This window comes from Glycine max, chromosome 8, assembly GCF_000004515.6.
Source record: "Glycine max cultivar Williams 82 chromosome 8, Glycine_max_v4.0, whole genome shotgun sequence".
Lineage (NCBI taxonomy): Eukaryota > Viridiplantae > Streptophyta > Magnoliopsida > Fabales > Fabaceae > Glycine > Glycine max.
In genome coordinates this window covers 14,863,507-14,884,674 of record NC_038244.2, presented here as the reverse complement: position 1 = coordinate 14,884,674, position 21,168 = coordinate 14,863,507, and the positions used below count along the sequence as shown (strand labels likewise).

Below are 21,168 nucleotides of genomic sequence, written 5' to 3'. Positions count from 1 at the left end.
ATTAACCCAAATTTTCGCTTTTGTATGTATAAATATATGATAGATAGCCAATGATATTATGGACGAAAAATACTTCCAAATCAGATAGACAACTCTTGGGATGATCTTCTCCACCCTAAGAGAAACACAATGACACATTGTTATAAGTAAATTTAAAAAACAAATGACCACTATATAAATGAGCATGTAATTACTTGAATAATTAAATCCCTTAGTTCCTGAGCTGATTGACTGATGATTTCAGTGCATTCATGATCCCAAAAAATTATATTTGCAGTGTCTTGTCCATAAAGTACCTTAATATTCAATTTGTACCTATTAAATTTTTAAAAAGCACAACAGATTTAATGAAATTAACTGTATAAAAAGGTTAAGCCAAAAGCGGTACGAAAAAATAATGGTAACCTTGCAACAAATTTTTCATGGTATGCCTTGCAGTGGCATTTGAATGGTCCATCAGATCATTTTTATTTGAATGGTCCATCAGCGTCATTTTTGTTGTATAAAAAGGTTAAGCCAAAAATGGTACAAAAAAATAATGGTACAACCTTACAACAAATTTTTCATGGTATGCCCCGTAGTGGCATTTGAATGGTCCATCATCATCATTTTTTTTGTTGCATTGCCTACATCCTTGATAATACCAACCTTCCTTCCTAACAATAATCTATAATTTTAGTTTTCATGGTTAATTTGAGACTTGTTGACTTTGTATTTTTTAAAATAAATTAAGCTTGTTAGCAATTAAATAATTAAAAAAACATTTGTTATGTGAATAATGAACAAACATATGTCAATCAATATTTACAGAGTACACAAATCAACGTTTGAAATTTGTCACAAGGATTAAAATTGTAGATTTTTTTTAAAGTGAGGTAAAAAATGTCTCAACTAAAAAAAGATGGACTAAAATTGTAAACTTTTAAAAAGTGGAGATGAAATGTCTCAATTAAAAAATGGGAGGACTAAAATCATAGATTTAAGAGAATAAGAGGATAAAGTTACATTTTAGCCTAATTTTAACCATACCTAAAGCATCAACTAAACATGTAGTAATGAGATTAGACACAAATTTCACAAGACTAAAAAGAAGACAATTTATTTTTTAGAGACTGAAAATAAATATTATCATATTTACATGGACTAAGAACATATGTAACCTTTAAACTATTACTCTCTTGTTAATGATGAATTGATAAATTACTTCAAAATGTTAGTGATGTAGTTATGTTTTTTTGCTGTCAAAATTTTATTAGAAATATTTTAAAAAATGCTTGTAGTTATGTTTTTTTACTGTCAAAATTTTATTAGAAATATTTTAAAAAATGCTTGTATTTATATGTCTTTTTTATTTTGTTATCATCGCTATTTTTTATGACCTAACCTATCAACGCACTTTCTTGGATGCTTAGCAAGTGAACTCATGGCCAAGTAAAATGGATTAGGAATGTCAATGTGGGTCAACTCATCCACTTTTGGTGAGCCAATGATGGATAATTGCTAAAAGTACATTCCCTTATTACTAATATAACTCCTCTTTCCAAGTAGTGAATCCATAAATTTTTTCCAGCTGAATAAAAAAAATAGTCTAATATTTTTGTAGAAAAATATCATATGATTTTCACAAAATACATTATTGTGTAATAAGAAATCCAATTTATTTTATATTTCACCTCTTGTAACTTTCTACATTCATTTAAAAAATATATATCTTACGAGGCAACTGTTATTTTCTATGGTGGCAAACAATTTATTTAACATATTTTAAATGAATAAAAAATTACTTTGTGGGGCAATTGCCCCACTCTTACTAACGTGGATCTGGCTCAGTCTCATGCATTCTTTCTTCGTTAATAACTACTTAAATATCATTGCATAACAACACTCTTCATTTCCCTTATTCGTTTGATTGTTTGGCTCTTTATCCTTCAGCAAGATTCTTCCTTTGTGACACTATTTTCTGTCAAAGTAACAAGTATGTCTCTATTGTTCCTCTTTTCATTTTTCATTCCTTCGTAGTTTATCCCATAAACATATTAGTTATTTTACTTACAAATTTGTACTTTTACTCTTTTGATCATACCATTTATTTTTCAAGAAAATTTGCAATAGAAAATATGTTTGATTAGATTTGGAGTAATTCAAATATCATTGAAGTCTTATTGTTTCTTGGTAGGATTTCTTATAGAAATAAGGGGAATTGATTTGACATATATCCTCATATTTATGTAACTTAATAAATATCAACAATTATTACATTTCTAATCTAACTTTTGAATTTGTTTTTTTGGTGGAATCTTCAGGTTATTGGTTTGAATAATCCATTAGCTTTGTTGATAAATAATCTCGGTCAAACAATCAGATTGATCACCTTTAATAGGATCTTTCAGATATAATTTTTTATCCACAAGACTCAAATCTCATATCTTATTTAAGAAATTTAAATTCAATTCCACTTGAATCAATACACATATTGTCTTAATCAATAGTTTGAGCAAGAAAAGCACATTGCCTTAGTTATTAAATGTTGTGTGAAGCAATGCAACGTTACACAAGCAAAGGCCTTTGCAACTTGCATGGACGTTGAAAAATATTGGATGGTTATTAATGAATAGTGCTTCAAGTCAAATGAGATAACTTTATAAATGAATAATTATTGTAAGATTACGTTTCCTTTACTTGTTATTGATCAACACAAAAAAGAATTGGCCCACATGACATGTTAGTTTGTTTTGTTACCCCAGTCTATTTAGTATCAATGTAAGTCACATTAAGAGGACCTTATTAATTAAATATTAGTATTATAATATTCTTTTAATATTTTTCAATTTTTGGGCCATGAAGATAGTCCTCTGCTAACATATGTTTCTTTTCATTTGTTGTTTTAATTGGTGAACAAAGGCATTCACTCATGAAGAAGAAAGGTCCATGTTCGCATTGCAGAATTAGTTGTAAGTTCTATTTCTGTTGTTGTTGGGGAATTCTGGATTTTATTACATATCTCATTTCAAACCATTTTCTCAATTGAAAGAACGAAGTATAGACTGATAGTACCTAAAAGTGTTTCCAATTTGTAATGAAAAATTATGATATATTTTGTATTCAAAATATATAATAATAACAATAAATAGAGAAAAATAAATTTGTGTATCAGGATGTGCATTCTTAAAACAATAATTTTTTTTTAATAATATGAAGACTCTACATGTATCCACGTACCGAGATCAATATATCTGTGATCAACTCTAAACTCTAAAGAGCAAACTTTCTTTGTACCTTTTCAAGTCTAAAAATTAGGCTTGAAACTTTATAGTTTGTGTCTGGTACACATTGAGTTTAGGTAGATGCTTAGATACTTCTGTTTATAATGTCAAAGAAATGTGAATTTGGGTATTTTCGAAAAGGTGAAATTTTATTTAAAATAAATTCATATCTCTTTATATTTATATTTAAAAATAAAAATTATTTCATATCTTTTTATCTTAAGAAATTTCCTCATATAAGGTAAAGATAATTCTCAAATAATCATTCGACTACTTACAATAACTAATCACATTCTATCCTTCTCGTGTGTAGCAATAAAATTTTATTCTTATTCTATGAACAACTTTCACATTTATAACATAATACTCTTTGTTTATATCAATTATATTCTTGGTGTTAATAAAAAATATAATAATATTCTAATAAAATATTTATTTGATTAAATTAAATTCTCTAATTTAATTATCAAATAAATTATTTTGTTTTGTAAAGATTGAAATACTTGTTTGTGTGTGATCCCCGTAAATTTAATATTAAACAAATAGTAAATTAATCTATTAATCAAAGTAAGCGTCTAGTATAGTACTCCTTAACGTCCGGATAATATGAAGCAACTTCTTTTACCTTCAAGAACCAATAACCAATAGAAAAATAATGTAATATTTTCTTCCATCATTTACAAGTCAAGGTTAATTTTAGAGTATGGTATTACAGTCAAATTCTAATAAGTTAACACATTATATTTAATCAATAAATAACTTAAGAAACTCTTTTCTTCTTTCATTCAATTGTCCAAATCTAGGTTTTAATTCTATCATAGAGTTTAAACTCATTACCTAGAGTTGATGATTCTTTTTTTATTCATCATTAATTCTACAAGTATTTAATTATATTCAATATCCATTCAACTAGTGTCCTGAGCCATTAAGTGTCTGGAATTAAAATTTAACAAATAACTTACTAATTATTTTGTTAATCTCAAGTCAAAGGAAACTATGATATTTTTTAGAACTTACTATTGATAGATTAAGATAATATTAACCATTAGGAATTCTCAATTAAGTTAGTTTAATTATGATATTTACATGTACATCATCTATATATATATAATTTAATCAATGGGATCTATTAATCTGTATTCAATAAAGATTATTACATATATATTGATCTATCTTGATTATTGAAGTCTTATTCACAATAATCTTACAATTAATAATAATTTATATTAAAATTATAAATGATTTATTTTTCATTATCATAATCTTTATCATGATAATAAATCTCTAATTTTAATTAAGGACTTATCAAATTAATAAAACAATAAATATAATAGTAAAATAAAGAACATTTTTTTACTAAAATTAATAACATCATAAATTAGATCTTGGACATACACATTTTAGTAAAATAAAGATCAATACATATGATATTGACCTTTCCGTTTTGCTGTTATTTGAACAAAAATTATGAAAATTGTTCAATTCTATTTCATATGGTATACTAGTATCATTTAATGTTTTCTCCATAAATGTTTTTATACCATTGATTATTATTTATGGCATATAATTAATTTTACTATTATCTAACACATGATTGATTTTTTCAAAGTTTTCTTTTACTTTGAGATTCTTTCTTAATGCCAGATTTATTTAATAAATTGTATATTAAATTCTCTCTTTTTCTTCTAAAATCTCGATTATTTATATTCTTAAATTATTTATATTTTTAAATGGACTAAAATATAACTTTAGTTTATCTATCTTTCTCTCATTTTGGTTCTTCTAGTTTAAAATAGGGACATTTAATTCTCAATTTTTATAAATAATAGTTTTGCTCCAATTTTTAATTTTTAAAATTTATTTATATTTTTTAATCTGAATTAATAATGTCCATGCTTATCTAATTTAAATATTTTTTGTTTAACTTTTATATATATATATATATATATATATATATATATATATAGTGTGTGTGTGTGTGTTTTGGAATTTCAAAGTTACTAGGCAATTGTGGATCAATTTCTTTCTTCCTCTCTCCCATTGACAAATTGAGATCTCTTGTTATCATAATTTGAACAGATACTCCACTTTGGCCTAATGGACCAGCTGATAAACCGGTGTTGTGTAACGCTTGTGGATCAAGATACAAGACAAGAGGACACCTTGACAATTATCTTCCCAAGAATGTCCATCCTCAGCCACACCACAAGAAATTTAAAAATGTAAATAGCGGAGGAAGTAATCTCAATGTTGAGCCTGAGCTTGAGTCCGGCAACCAACTTTTAAACCATGTTTCGCCTAGATCTACAACTAATGGTGACAGCGACAAGTTAACCTTAGATGTCCATCATATATCACCACAAGGTATGTAATCATTTTCATCCTATTTCTATCCTTGATAATCACTTATGATTCCATACACATGTAATGCTGCTAGAAAAAAAAAATTAATGATGAAAATAAAAGACAAAAAAAGTCTCGGATTTTAATGTCTTTAAATAACATTATTTTTCGTTTAAAGTCAGAAGTAACCTTTTTTTCATCTCTAAACTAAGAAGGTATTTGCACGGATCATTCCCGTTGTGATGCATGTTCAAAATACATATGTTCATTACATTATTTTCATTGAAATAAACATAAGTAGCTAATAAAGCTCTCCAAGATGGCAAAAAGAATAATAACAATATTATATGCATTTGCACGGGTCATTCCCGTTGTAACTCACATCTCGTTGATTGGGGATACAAGTTGTACCCACTAGGAGCTTAATTTCTTCGAGGTAGGCACGTTCTTGATAACGATGGTGTGGTCAGGATATTGAGGACATAACTCATATCCTTTTTCTTTGTGGCAAACGCAAAGGCGGTGTGGAGAATTAATGTTGCATTTGGAAGCGCTTTAACCACCATCTCAGCAGGATACGTGGATTGACTGGTTACATTCGTGCATGGACCAGTTTGGGTTGATTACTTTGGAAGGAAAGGAATGAGCATGCATGTGTTTGATCAGAAAGTGCTGAATCCTTTGGCAGAAGAAAATCAGGTTTCGTTACATGCATGTTGATGGTAGCTGATTCGGGCAACCAGGCCCAACTAGGTTTGGTAGGTTGCTTAGAGATTCCTTTGGCAATTGCATCCGTGGCTTTATTGGAGATATTGGGGTTGCAGATAACACAAAGGCTGAGTTTTTAGCTTTGTTGTTCGGTTTGCATATGGCATGGAGATTAATTGCAGTACAATCGTGTACTTTGCTGCTCGGATTCAACTTATGCGTTGGCTATAGGCATAGGATTGGAATGTTCAACTCCAACATACTTTGAGGAAAGGAAATTAATGTTTGTGCTGATTTCCGGGCAAAAATGGGTCTGAATTCTGGTAGTGCGTTATTAGAATTGGAGTGCCCTCCTAACGAGTTGAAACATCACCTTCTGTCTGATGCTAGGAGAGTGCAGTTTCTTAGGCTGTAATCTTTTTCTTTTTTGGTTTTAATTTATCTCTCATCACCAGAAAAAAGGCGAGTGGGGAGGATGGAGCGGGTGGGACCAAAGGGAGAAAAAATGTGTAAATTTGAAAAAAATAATAGAAAAAGAAATAAAAATAGAATATGACAAAAAAACCTCTTTTTAGGACATGTGTCTCCAAAATTAACTAGGTTATTTTTGTACTTTCCATAGTAATACATTGGATATTGAACAAAGCAATTAATTATTATAATAATAATAAATATAATATAATAATAATAAATTGAGAGAGATTTATGTTGTTAATTCATTCTAGTGTTAAAGATGAATAAAATAGACATTTTTAAACGAAAATTGTTAATTCAGTATAGTGTTATGGATGAATACAATAGACATTTGTAAACAGAAATGGAAGCTGGAGATTTAAGGCTTGATGAATGGATTTTAATATAGCTTTTTAAGTTATTTGCTTTCACACAGTTTTTTTTTTGCAAATGATATAAACTAAAAACACTTTCGGGTTTTAAAGGTATGGTTATAAAAAATGTGTATTATGTAAGATGATTCTCTCGTCAAAGGAGACACACTAAAAAAATAATTATGTCTCAATTAAGACACTCTTTCATGTAAATTTATGTCACATATATAATATATTTCCAAAAATCAAACTCTTAGAATCCATGAGAATATTTTGTCCTCTCAGTAGAAATTTGTAAGCTACAACCATGCATTAACTATGGCGAGTAATATTTATTAATTTATTTACTAATTAATTCATTACATTGCGGGTGGTAACTAGTTTGTTAATTTGCTTGAATGGGGTTAATACATATACAGATTTTGGGAAGAAGATCCCATCAAAGAAACGGTCACCGATGGTGTACAAGCGTATGATACCAATGGAGAAGTTTCAAAAGCAGCTTGTTAAGTTGTATAAAAGTGAAAGACAACCAGAAGAGAGTGTTTTGGTGGATAACATGATGAACTTCATACCCGAAAATGAGATAGGACTTGGAACCATTCTTCTTAAGACAAATGATGATGATGCTTCTTCTACAGATAAATGTGGATCATCCACATCTGCACCCTGATTGATCATCGAACGAGGTTTTCATTTCCTGTCATTGGATTTAATTGCACAATTAGTATTTGAGTCTTTGCTTGCATTGCAGAAATGTAAGACATCTTTCGGTGCATGTTATGATTATGAATTTGTGACATCTTTCGGAGTACTTGTTTATGGACCAAGAACGGTTATATTTATGTAGTGTGTATGGTAATGCGCAGATATAGATTGTTGTGACAATTAATTATATTGCCTTACCAAGTTGCAACTAGTGTTTGAAAGTTTTTAGCCATATATATGTTTGATATGGATATTTTGCATTACAGAGAATAAGTTGTTCCTAAAATTGACAAATTTTGATTAATGTAATCAACACGATGTTTTGAAATGTTCTAATTGATAGACACACTGATCATTGAAAAAAATAAGAAGCATGCATGAAATATATAAATTAACGTCTTAGGGTTTGTTTGAGGCAATTTTTATTTGTAATTTTCAAAAATTTCAAAATTATAACTAGTTTTTAGTTTTAAATTTTTAAAAAAAATTAATTTTAAAATAAATCACTTTAAAATTTTCCTATTTTGTCAAGATTAGTTTAAGAATGCATTTGTGAAGTGGTTGTGAGAGTACTTATCACTGATGATTGTAACAACAAAAAAGTTGACGAAAAATGTAATGAGAGTGTGTATTTTTTTTTTTTTTTATTGAAACTAAGAACTAAATTGATAAAAAAAGATTTCTTGATATTGAAAGTGAATATAAAAGTGTTTTAAAATTAAGTTAAAAATTATTTTGACTCCATTTTATTTAAATACGTGTTTGTTATGAAAAATGCATTTTGAAAATAAAAAAACAAGAAAATTGGTACCTCTCTAAATGAGTATTAATAAATTTGATTTTAAATTATGTTTTTTACTAAAATCAATTTTGATGAAAAATATTTTTAAAGTAAATTTATTTTATTCTACATTTTTTAACTTAAAAATAAATTTATAATAAAATTTAGTCTCTACTTTTTTTTAATTAGACATACGCTTGAAACTTGATTTTATTAAGAAATAATATATTGATGAAACTTATTATATTTGTTTTTTTTCTCTCTCCAAATTAAGAAAAAAATAGTAGATATTTATACTCTTAAAAATACATATTGATAAAAAGATCATTTTATTCTTAGAATTTACATAACGTAAAATAAATCATTAAATTTATTTTAAACGTTTTTATGCACAATTTTGTTAATTAAATAAATAAATTTTTATTTATTTTTTCTTCTTGTTAAATATATTATGATTCGTGAAAAAAATGATAAAGACAAAGCAGAGAAGAAGAAAATTTGGAGAAAATTATGTGTATTTATTATAAAAGAAAGGAATTTATTTGTAGTAAAAAAATAGCTAAAGCAAAAGATAAATAAAAATAAATAATAAAGATAAAAAAATATAAACATCCACAAAAGAATATTTACAACACTTATCTCTGTTACTTAAACTTTTATTTTCTTTTTTATTACAGAAAACTAATTCCATGTCAGAAACCTGGTGAATCACACTACCAATGGAACCACGACTTTGCTAAACATTAATTCCTTTAGATATTGGCTATGGGTAAAGAAAAAGGATGCTGACGTGGATGATCCGCGCGTGAAGCTGGCGCTGAGTCCCGTTCCTCCTAGGGAGAGTGACGTTGCAACGATTTCACACCGACTGACATGTCTTCTTCTCTCTCTTACTTTCACTCTGCGCATTCTTTTCGCCGATCCAATCTGAGTGAGTGTGTGTCGGCATGGATTCAGCATTTGCGAGAACGAGAACAAGATCCATGTTCTTCTTAGCTTCACTCCTCTTCTACATATTCGCAGTCACCACCACCACCACCTTCGCATCCATCCACATCTACGACCATGAACCTTTCATAGAACTCGGCAATTCCTACCTCCTCGCCGGCGGCAGCGAAGGCATCGTCGCTTCCCAAGCCAATTCCATCCACGACGATGGCCGTTCCTACATTCGGTAACCTCTCCCTCCCTCTCTCTCTCTCTCTCTCTCTCGCGATTCCAGCTGCGACAGTGTTCGATTCGTCTTTAAACTCTTTACATTGCTTCATTTTGACTTAATGTGGAACTTAAAATGCAAAACTCGTGGATTACTTATGCCTGATTTAGCTGGATTCGTGAACTCCTATGAAGTAGGAGGGAAAATAAAATATGGACTCAATGGTTTAAAAATGAGACGGCGAGAAACTACACTAATTGATGGACTAGAGTTAAATTAGTCTTACTCGTCGTTTCATACTCTCCAGCTTGGACTAATTAATTAATCTGTTAGAATCATAGATACATCTTTCTTTTATGAATGACTCTGCAAACATCAGATATGAACTCTTAGTTAGGATAAGTTTCTTCATTAGTTTCCTCAAACAATGACTCTAAATCCTCCTACAAAATCTTCCTCCTAATAGATTAAGAATGTAGAGTAATGTTAGCAATTCTATCTAACACTCTCTTTATCATTGATTGAAATTTATTGGAAATAAAAAAAAAATTCCACTTCGTATTTAATGACTTTTACTTGTATTTTGTAGTTTCTAATAAATTTTAACAATGATTGAGTGTGTTGTTAGCACTCTTCACGAAAGTATTGAATGTATTCTAAGTTTCCAGGACGTGAAATGTGTTTATTTTCTTCATAAATTAGTAGGAGGATATAGCATTACTCTTTCTCAAAATTCTGTTGTGACCTATATGAACCAACAGATTAATAAGCAGGGTAGATATGCATCGATGAGGAAACACTAATATTGAAGCATGAAATATACGCATCAAGTATTGTTCTTTGAAATTTTAGAATTTGTATATGAATTTAATAATTTATATCTCTTACATCATCTTTGGTTATGTGTCAAATATACCACACAACTCCGGCTTTTTTCTTTGGGGGGGATAGATTCGAGAATATAACCTTCAGGAGAACCAAAGCTTCAGCTAAGGCACGCGGTTCTGTGCCATTACACATCATAATTTTTGAGGCTGCTGATCGTAATGATATAGGTGGTTCTGCTTATGGTGGACAACGGGAAATCTGTTGCAGTCCTGATTTAGCTAAGATGGGAGTTTGTAAGCAAGGAGAGATTATTAGGAGACCTTCTGCAACGGACATTAATTGGCCAGTCATTTTAGACGTACAATTCAAAGGCAGATCTAAAACTGCAAGTCTAGATTCTCAGAAAGTTTCTATCACAAAGACTGGAATGTATAATTTGTTTTTTGTAGCTTGTGAACCCAAGCTCAAGGGCATAGTAATGAGTGGGAAGACAGTATGGAAAAACCCTGATGGGTATTTACCTGGTAGGATGGCCCCATTAAAGAAGTTCTATGTATTTATGACACTGGCTTATGTTTGCCTTAGCATCATTTGGTTTTTTCAGTATGTGAGATTTTGGGATGATGTACTGCAACTTCAGCACTGTATCACAGCTGTCATTGCTCTTGGATTGTTTGAGATGATTCTCTGGTATTTTGAGTATGTGAATTTCAACAATACTGGAATGAGACCTATTGTGCTCACAACATGGGTTGTCACTGTTGGGGCTATAAGAAAATCAATATCACGACTTCTCATTCTCTCTGTTTCAATGGGTTATGGTGTTGTGCGACCCACTCTGGGTGGTCTTACATCAAAGGTTCTTTTACTTGGAATAACTTACTTTCTAGCATCCGAGTTACTGAATATTACTGAATATGTGGGGACCATCAATGATGTGTCAGGAAGGGCAAGGCTCCTTCTAGTTCTTCCTGATGCTTTCTTAGATGCATTTTTGATATTATGGATTTTTACATCTCTTTCAAGAACACTGGAGCAGTTACAGGTATCTTTTCCTCAAATTCTTATTATTTTGCAGCATCTATAAATTCCCTATTTTGAATCTCTTACTATCTTGCTTTCTTAATATGTTTGATTTTGTGTGTGTGTGTGTGTATGTGGTTCTTAGGCAAAACGAAGTTCTGTTAAGTTGGATATATATAGGAAGTTCTCAAATGCATTAGCAGTAACGGTGATCTCCTCAGTTGCTTGGATAGGATATGAGGTAAGGCTATAATTGTGTTTGAATAACACCTACTTCTTGTAATGAATAACTGAAATTGATGTTTTATCCACCAAAAAAAACTGATATCCATATTTCACTGTTTGGATACTGCATTGTTGCAAAACAAGTGAAGAAAAAGAAAAAATTCCTGGTTTTGATTGTGTTTGTCCCTTTGGCTTCCATTTAATTGTTGTAGAATTTTTTATCACTATTTAACTATAAATTGTCATGAAATGTTGTTTTCTCATGGAAATTTACCGTCATATTGCTTTTGCTTTTCAATTTGTTATCTGTGTTGTAATCACTGCTAATTTTTCTTTTACAGGTATACTTCAAAGCTACAGATCCTTTCAATGAGCGCTGGCAGAGTGCTTGGATCATCACTGCATTCTGGGACATTCTAGCATTTGCATTACTCTGTGTTATATGTTATCTCTGGGCCCCATCCCAAAGCTCTCAAAGGTGAATTGTATTACCTAGTGGGATAAGGCTTTTGTTGTTGTTGTTGTTGTACCATGACATTTCATTCCCAAGATTTATCATTGGTTATATTTCTATTTTAAAGTGATTCATTAAATGAATCTCAAAAACAATTAGACTACAAGCTTTTGAAATTTATGGCTCCTCTGACGAGACTGCCTTGTCATGAGAGGAAACCTTTATTTCTGGGTACTGGTTGAACTTTGTGCTGGCTTCATCCATTAAGAATTATTTATTTATATTTATGTCATGCTAATGTTGCTGTTATGTTGTTTGGCTACTGGCTAGTTGTAGTAGTGAGAAAACAAAATTATCACGTCATTTCTTGTTGTAATGTCTGATTCAAATGGCTTAGGGATGAGTCTCACTTATTAAGTTTGATTTGCCTCTGCAATCTATGTATAGGTATGCGTATTCGGAGGAAGTGGGAGAAGATTCTGATGACGAAGAAGCTCAATCTCTCACCAAGGGAAAGCAGGAAGGTCAAGGTGAACTAAGTTTAGTTCGGCAAGAGAAGAATGGTGGAACTGATGTATCCTTTGATCAAGAAGACGAGTCAGAAGAGGAGGATAAAAGGGAATGAGCGCTTAAGAGCTTTTTATTAACCGCACTTGCACTGTTTTTACAGCTGTGTTCCGCAACCCTTCACGAGAAGTGTTGTAAAATTTTGTTCATTTGTACCAGAATAGTTAGAATACGTTTTATTGTGTATGGAATTACTGTATAACAAGTATTGTCCATGCCGATGATCCAATTTGCTATCCTATTTTTTCCCTCACCCTTGTGGACTTCGAAATCTTTTCGATTGTTGGATTAGTATGTGTGTATAATTAAAAAAAGAACAGTGAAGTCTCTAATGTGTCATGACTCATGAGTTAGGAACTTCTTTACTTTCATTTCTACCAACTATTTTATATTTTTGGTTTCACCACGAACATTTTGGTACTAACTATGTTTAAATTTTGTTTTCATTATTTATATTTTATTTATGGAAACTCAACTTCCTTACTTTCTTAGGGTCCCATGAAACTAGTATAATTTAGGAATTTTTTATTAAATTAGTGTATTTTGGGAATATTCTACATTAAATAAGTATAATTATGGAAAAAAAACCAATAAAAAGTATTTTTAAAACCAATTAAAAATATGTTTATAGAATATAATATTTATATTATTTTAATAATTTAAATTAAAAAAAAACATCAATGCACAGAAGTTCGGGTGGCCAAATCCGACTTTCTTACTGTCTCATGACGTCAGTATAATTTAGGGATCTTTTAGTAAATTAGTGTATTTTGGAAATATTCTACATTAAATAGATATAATTATGGAAATAAAACCAATAAAAAGCATTTTTAAAACCAATTAAAAATATATTTATATAATATAATATTTATATTATTTTAATAATTTAAATTAAAAAAAAACATTAATGCATGAAAGTCGGGGTGGCCAAATCCTACTTCTTTACTGTCTCATAAAACTAGTGTAGTTTAGAAATTTCTTAGTAAATTAGTATATTTTAGAAATATTCCACATTAAATAGGTATAATTATGAAAAAAACCCTACAAACTACTTATCCATTGATACTAACACTTACTTTTTATAATTGACTATTTATTTTATTGCTATTAAGTTTATCTACTATTTGACTATTTATAATTCAGCACTAACTGTTTAGATTTTTGCAAATTTCCACTTTCTACCTATGTTTTGATACTAATAAATACTACTCTATTATTGACTTTAAATTATTACTATTTATGTACCTTCCTGGTATTTTATAAACCATTTGATTTTCTGTTTTGGTGTGTTTATGTATGTTGATATTAGTAGAAGTACTAACTAAAACTCTAAGAACTTGTGTAATATACAAATGTGTGGCAGTACAATATATTATGTGTTTTGGGTAAACTTGAGTTTTCTCTTGTGCTTAGCGTGCTAATAATTGTATGTGAGAGCTAATATAAAATTTAAGCACAATAAAGTTTACGTAATAGTTAGGAGTTGCTAAAATATACAAATGTTCTTGTAACTTATTTTTTGATTTTAAATTGATTTTTTTAACTTTTAAGAGTTCTAAAATGATTATTTTTTACATTATGATAAGTTAGTTCTTTCAAAAAATTGATTATTTTCGATTTATGAATATCATTTTGAATATTATTTTAATAGATTTAAGAAGTTAAATTAATGTTTGAACCAAAATAGACATAATTAAGATAAAAAATATATGAAAAGTGAATTTCATGATCAACTAAAAATTTAAAAATCTAATATCAGATTATTTTCTTATTATTTATAAGACATTTTTTGTTTCAAACATTAATTGATTCCTATAGTTTTCATGTATTAAAATATAATGAAACAAGTTTTGCATTTTAAATCTATAAAAATGGTTAAAAATCTCATTTAAAAAATAAATAAATGATCAATTTTTTGAAAGGATTAACTTGTCATTAAAATTAAATAAGAAAATTATTTTAAATCTTTTAAAAGTTAGAGGATGAAATTAAAACAAAAAAATAAGATAAGAAATTATTCCTTTGAAGCATATTATTATTTTTGGTCCATTATATTTTAGATTATTTTATTTTGGTATATTAAGTTTTAAAAATTTAATTTTAATTTTTTAAATTCTGCTGGCAACCTTAGTGAATAATCGTTACTAATTTTTTAGCAGTAAACAAAAGTTTCAAACATGATTTAATAAAAAAATATAAACCAATAGAGAGAACAGAACTTCTCACCACCGTCGCGCCACATCTAGATATGAGAGATTCAACCAAAAACATAAACCAACAAATGATTCATGACTAACTATAAAATAAGAATCATCCATAAAACATGGGTCACAAAAGAATAATAATGCATAAAAACAAAGAACGAAAGGAGATCGAAGATGTTAAAATGAAAAGGAATTCAAATCGCAGAGTCGAGCGAATTTGATCCAAAGTGACAAACAATCATCCAACCACTATCGTGCCTCATCATGACCACCGTATGCCGTCTCCCTTCTCTTTTTTATTCCCAATTCTTTTGTTTTCAAACCCTAATTTCCTTCCTCGCCGCTGTGTGAGCACAAAGGTTGACACCGACAGTCACACAAACCCTTTGTTATTGGACATTGAATCCAGATCTTGTGAAATTTTGTGCACTGTCGACGACGAACTTCACTGCTTTAAGAGAAGCCTTCGCCTTGGGTTTGGAAATCAAAGATAAGAAGGTACGGGAAGGAAAAATGTTGTGAATCGATGCCAACTTTGCTCCACTGGACTCAAAATTTCAGATCAAAAAGCCCTACTCATTACCACAACGATGGCACACGAATCTGCATGGACGATGCTGGTAGACTTGACTGGGTTGTGCGTGGGTCTCATTTGGATTGTTTGAGATGATAATTTTAGTAGTTTATTTTTTTAAAATAAACTAAAGATAGTGATAACTTTTATCTATTATTTTGTTAATTTAATTATTTTAAAATTTCAATATTAAAGAAATACTTATTATAACCGAAAAATTAAAGAATGAACTAAAATGTTACATCGTAAAAACATAAAAAATCAAAATAAAATTTTTAAAATTTAATATATCAAAACAAAATAATTACAAAACATAAACAAAAAGTGATACCATATTAAGCCTTCCTTTTAAGAGATACTTAGACTCTGCTCTTCCAAATTGATAGAAATTATATATAACAAGCAAAAATAAAAACCCCTAAGCCAATCAAAATTGTATCACAGTAATTTGAACTTTTTATAAAGTTACAGCTTGGCCTAGTTCACAGAAATCTCTCTGCATTTCCACAAATCAACTCTTCTAAGAATACATAATCCAAAAAACGCTACACAGTCTATAGCACTGAAGATGTAAATTACATATGCGTCAGTCATATCTTGTGTAATCTTTTTTCTTTGGAGGATGGGGCTCCAGAATCTTCTACGTTTTAAAAGAGGTCCTACGAGCATTCGATATCTGATTCATCTGGTCCATCGATGTAAAGTTCAAACTCATCGGGACTCCATCTGCAAATTAAGCTAAGTCGAAATGTAGCCATCTTGATTCCCATTAAACGCTGTAATTAAGAACAAGTCACTTTGTTAGCATTGAAGGTGCCATCACTATAGCTCAGTTAACATCACTTTAAACTTATAGCAGTTGTTAAATTGACACAAGTAGGTACCATATATAACTAACCAAAGCTTACTGATAACTACGGCCAAAAATTTGGAAATATTGGGAATTTAAAGAGGAAACAAAACCACAAACAACACTTCCTGCAACGCAACATTTCCTTGAAAAGAAAAACAAAATCATATACATCCTTACTCACCACACAAATATGACAAGGGATAGGAAAATATGCACTAGGAAGTAAAAAAAAAAGTCACTCCCTCAAATGTAACAACGCTACAAAAATTGTGATATTATTCAGGTAACAATAAAGAATAACTAACCAGTATACGAGAAGCCTCGGGTGACAAAGGCTTTCCTTCCTCACAAACAACAAAATCCGAAACAAGCTCCACAACTCCTGTAATATTGGAAGCACCAATGATTCATGTTCACTTTTGGCAGGTGCATTTAAACTAAAGTTATAAAACAATGCAACAGAGTACCTTTATTTAACCGAACAGGCATGCCTTGCTTCCTGAGAAAAGGTTCCATCTCATGGGTGAATTGCTCTAATGGACCCTCTTTGAGATCCACCTATAACACTCAGATCATGAAAGTGTGAGTTTTATTCATAGATTAAAACAGAATTGAGGATCTAATGGATATGACAGGCAAATGATTCCTATTGATGTGGAAGAGAAATATCAAATATGGTTCCATAAACAAGCCATGCATCTATATAAATGAATGCATCTATATAAATGAAAGAAATTAGAAATCAAAAGTTTCTATGGCTGTTTTGCAGCTTTTTCCCCAAAGGCCCCAACCATCCCATGCTGCATGAAAAAATCATAGTCATAAGTAAAAAATGAACTAAACTCTAATTACCTTTTCAGTGGCATTGCTTCCTGTTCTTGCAAAGTCATACTCCTCAAATTCTTTAAACAGCCTGTAAATGGCATCAACAAAAAAATTCAGTCAGAGTGAAAAAGAAAACGGAACACCAATGAAAGAGTAGGAAAATGCTAATAGTAACAAATTGTTCTTTTATCAACAGCTTCTTTCAAAAAGGGGAGTTAAGCACACCAAGTAAAAGAATTTACATGATTACATCTATAAAACAGTGATATATATACACAGACAACAACAACATGACAAACACCACTAATAAATTTGCTCATCATTATGCATAACTACACTTTTACTCCATTATATTGCTAAGTACACGACCAAAAATAAACAGATATATAAATTAAAAATATAATAGTATCATGGTTTTAAATTGTGGTTGCAGTCGCGGTGAGTCAGAAAACCTTTACATTGCAGGCAATATGACTGATACCACAGTTGCGGTGAGTCAAGATACCTTGACGACAATGCGGGAGCCACAATTGCGGTTGCGGACGGACCGACATTTAAACGATGAATAGAATAGTTTTTTTTTTATTTTTTTTATTTTAAGTTTTGCCAAAGTTACCTTTCAACTTCTTCCTTTGACAAATTGGTGAAAACCATCCCAGAATCTCCACGCAATAGCTACAAAAAACCGAGAATATATTCAATATAATGAGAAAAAAAAGAGAATTTGTTGATTGGTAATTGGTAAAAAGAGAGGGAGTAAGATGCAACCTTTGAAACCTTATGAAGGCCGGGTCTGATCTCATCCGAAGCAGAGCGACCTAAAGCAACTTGCATTACTTTGTTAGAGCCGAGAAAGAACCTGCTACTCGATTTCAACTGGTCCCTGAACTCCTTGAATTTCTGATTCCTCATGTTCTCGAAAGAGAACACGTACACGTGCCCGTACTTTTCTGCAGCATCTTTTATTCCGTTCACTATCGTCTCTTTGTGGTCTCTTCCCTTTTTCTTCGTCTTTGAAAGCGTAACTGCGTTTTTTTTTCAGATATGTCAACAAAATCATCGTCTTCGCTTCCAGTTTTTTTATTACACGCAACAAAATAGAGAATGAATGAATAATCAGAGCATCGAAACGAAACGCAAACCTTGTCTATTTCTCTTGGATTTTGGCATTTTGAAGTTGTTCTGTTCGCAGTTGCAACTTCTCCGGCTGGCTGTAGGGTTTTAGGTTTGTGATGGGTATAACATTAGAGAAGACTCCGTGTATTTACCTCCTCTATTCGGGTTGGGCTTTGGGTATTTAAAATGGGTCTTTTATATGCCCATTAAATTTTGCAGGGAACTACTATTGCCACTCTAGGGGTGCTAATGGCACTACCCACATGAGTAGTTTTCCTTTTCCGAAAGAAATACGATTCTATTGCACACTTGTACAACATAATCATGTTTTCCTTGCAGATATGGGAGGTGGAAAAAAATAACACAACAGAAAATATGATTCTGTTGTTGAGTGAGGGTGAAAAAAAAATAAAATAATAAAATTACAATTATGTTGTACATTGTAAACCAACGAAAATCATATTTCAATTGTTGGTTCAACATCCCCATTACCCAACTAGAATAACAACCACCATTGACAACAACAACATGGATTCAACGACAAAACCTACAATAAAAATGAGGAACAAATATGATGAGGACAAGGAAAAATATGAGAAATAGATTTAATGGGAGCAAGGGGAACAGGGTACACATTGGTTGCATGGTGGTTGTGCAATGGATCTTAACGCACCATGACTCAAATCTAGTGGGGTGCGAAGTGGTTGGTGCAATGTGACATCGATCTAGTTAGTGTGAGGTCTGGATGTCCATCTTTGTCTGCCATGGCAATGCCACAGAGAAAGAGGTGCAAGAGAACACAAACATCATGGAGGGAAACCACTAGCATCCTTGTCATTGGTGGCAATGATGCCAATGCCATCCCCACCATGTGCACCATTGAGGGAAACCAACCAAAGGAAAGAGGGGAAGAGGAAGGGATGAGGGTGTAGGAAACTGCATAGGGGTTATTTTGGTCATTTCATTGGAATTTTAAAATCTAGGTAGTGGAAATAGCAAAAGTGGTAGCCAGAATAGTTGTTTCCAATTTTGCACCATTTGTTAGGATCCATCCCTCTTTAGCTTTTTTTACAGTCGCTTGAATCCACATATCTTGTCACTAGCACGACAAATTTATGTCAATGTGTTAATTTTTTTTAAAACATTACAAGAATGAATAGATTTTTTAAATATTATAATTTGAGTAAGTTGTATTTTAAAACAAGATTTCATGTTTTGAAACACGACTTTAAAACGTTGTAATTTTTTTTTTTTGAAAAATAATGAAGTCATGTTTTGGATATGACTTTAAACATTTTATATTTTTTAATAAGATTATAGAAGTCTTATTAGTAAAAATGACTTTAGTATTTTTTTTTCTTTAAAAAAATTAATAAAGTTGTATTTTGAATCACAACTTCAAGTATTTAATATTTTTAATGAGATTATGGAGGTGGTAATTGTAAAAACGACTTTAGTTTTTTTTTAATAATTTGAAATATGATTAGGAAACGTGTTAGTGAGAAATAATAATCGTAATAGAAGAGTGTTAGTAAACAAATATAAGATGGAAGATAGATTTACTTTTGCAGAGGAGTTGAGTCAAAGGCACGAATGATATTCTATGAGCGGGATCTAGAGCGAGTGCAACACTTAATAACGGAGAATACTCGGTTATTTATAAAAGTCGTATGCATGAAATGTCACAATATTAAATACTACTTTCGTATTTCAAATAAAGACTAAAATGGTTTCTACAATCACCACTTCCATAATCTTATTAAAAATAATATTAAATGTTTGAAATCTATGATTCGAACACGACTTTATTGTTTTTTTTAAGACAAAAAAATATTAAAGTAGCTTTTACTAATTTTACTTCTATAACTTTATTAAAAAATATAAAATATTTGAAATTATGATCTAAAATAAGATTTTATTATTTTTTTTTAAAAAAACTACGACATTCTAAAATTATGTTTTAAAACAAAACTTACAGTTATAATATTTTCAAAATCTATTTTTTTTTTAAAAAAAATAACCCATTCACGTAAATTTATCCACTAGCACTTTACCTTCATCTGCATCTAATCTCACATAATACATTCCTTGGATTTTCTACAGCAGTTTCTTGACTAGCCATCATATAGAGGATGTTAACCTTGAGAGCACAACTCTACAAGGAAAGCAAGACCAACACAAACTGTTCCCGTTCAACCTCCACTACACTCTCCTCCAACCACCACCACAAGGAAAGGTGGAGCTTCTTTAGTTCCACACACTCTTTTTTCATCTCCATCTCCAACTTTGCCACATTCCCCAACCCTGTTCAGAGAGCCAGGGCGACCATGACTCCCTAAGGCTCCAACTCAATGTTACCACCCATGTCGGTAACCGAGTGCGCATGGCCTCCGACGCCATTAGTGTCACTGTGACTGATACTATTTACATTGACATCAAGCTTGTTATTTAGCAGGTGGATAAAGAGTTTGTTCCCCTGAACTTTGTGCTTCCCAAGGCCAAGACTCCCTCGCCGGCGGAGGAAATTTCACCAAAATCCGGTGAAACAAGCTCGTTCGCCGGTGAGAGCGAGTTCTTGGTACGAGAGATTTATTATGTTGGAGTGTTTTTTTTTTAGAGCAACACCTATATATGTTCATCTTCTAGGCTGTGTACATGACAATTGATTATTTCCTCACTTAAAATACTTTTTAATTAGACGAAAATAGAATAT

The 21,168-nt window shown here is 30.8% G+C and overlaps 2 protein-coding genes across 2 annotated transcripts; one reads left to right on the top strand and one right to left on the bottom strand.

Moving 5' to 3' along the window:
• Positions 1-9,415: 9,415 nt before the first annotated feature.
• On the top strand, positions 9,416-13,286 carry LOC100802842 (transmembrane protein 87B). The gene is made up of 5 exons (XM_003531528.5): positions 9,416-9,804; positions 10,738-11,659; positions 11,783-11,878; positions 12,204-12,340; positions 12,764-13,286. Exons 1-5 carry the CDS (start codon positions 9,578-9,580, stop codon positions 12,939-12,941), a joined length of 1,560 nt encoding a protein of 519 aa, XP_003531576.1. The 5' UTR covers positions 9,416-9,577; the 3' UTR covers positions 12,942-13,286.
• Positions 13,287-16,042: 2,756 nt separating this feature from the next.
• Positions 16,043-18,608, bottom strand: LOC100305462 (ribosomal protein L10 family protein). The gene is made up of 7 exons (NM_001248797.2): positions 18,482-18,608; positions 18,108-18,364; positions 17,956-18,014; positions 17,367-17,427; positions 16,982-17,072; positions 16,820-16,896; positions 16,043-16,437 (listed from the first exon to the last, which is right to left on the bottom strand). Exons 1-7 carry the CDS (start codon positions 18,507-18,509, stop codon positions 16,321-16,323), a joined length of 690 nt encoding a protein of 229 aa, NP_001235726.2. The 5' UTR covers positions 18,510-18,608; the 3' UTR covers positions 16,043-16,320.
• Between the last annotated feature and the right edge of the window lie 2,560 nt (positions 18,609-21,168).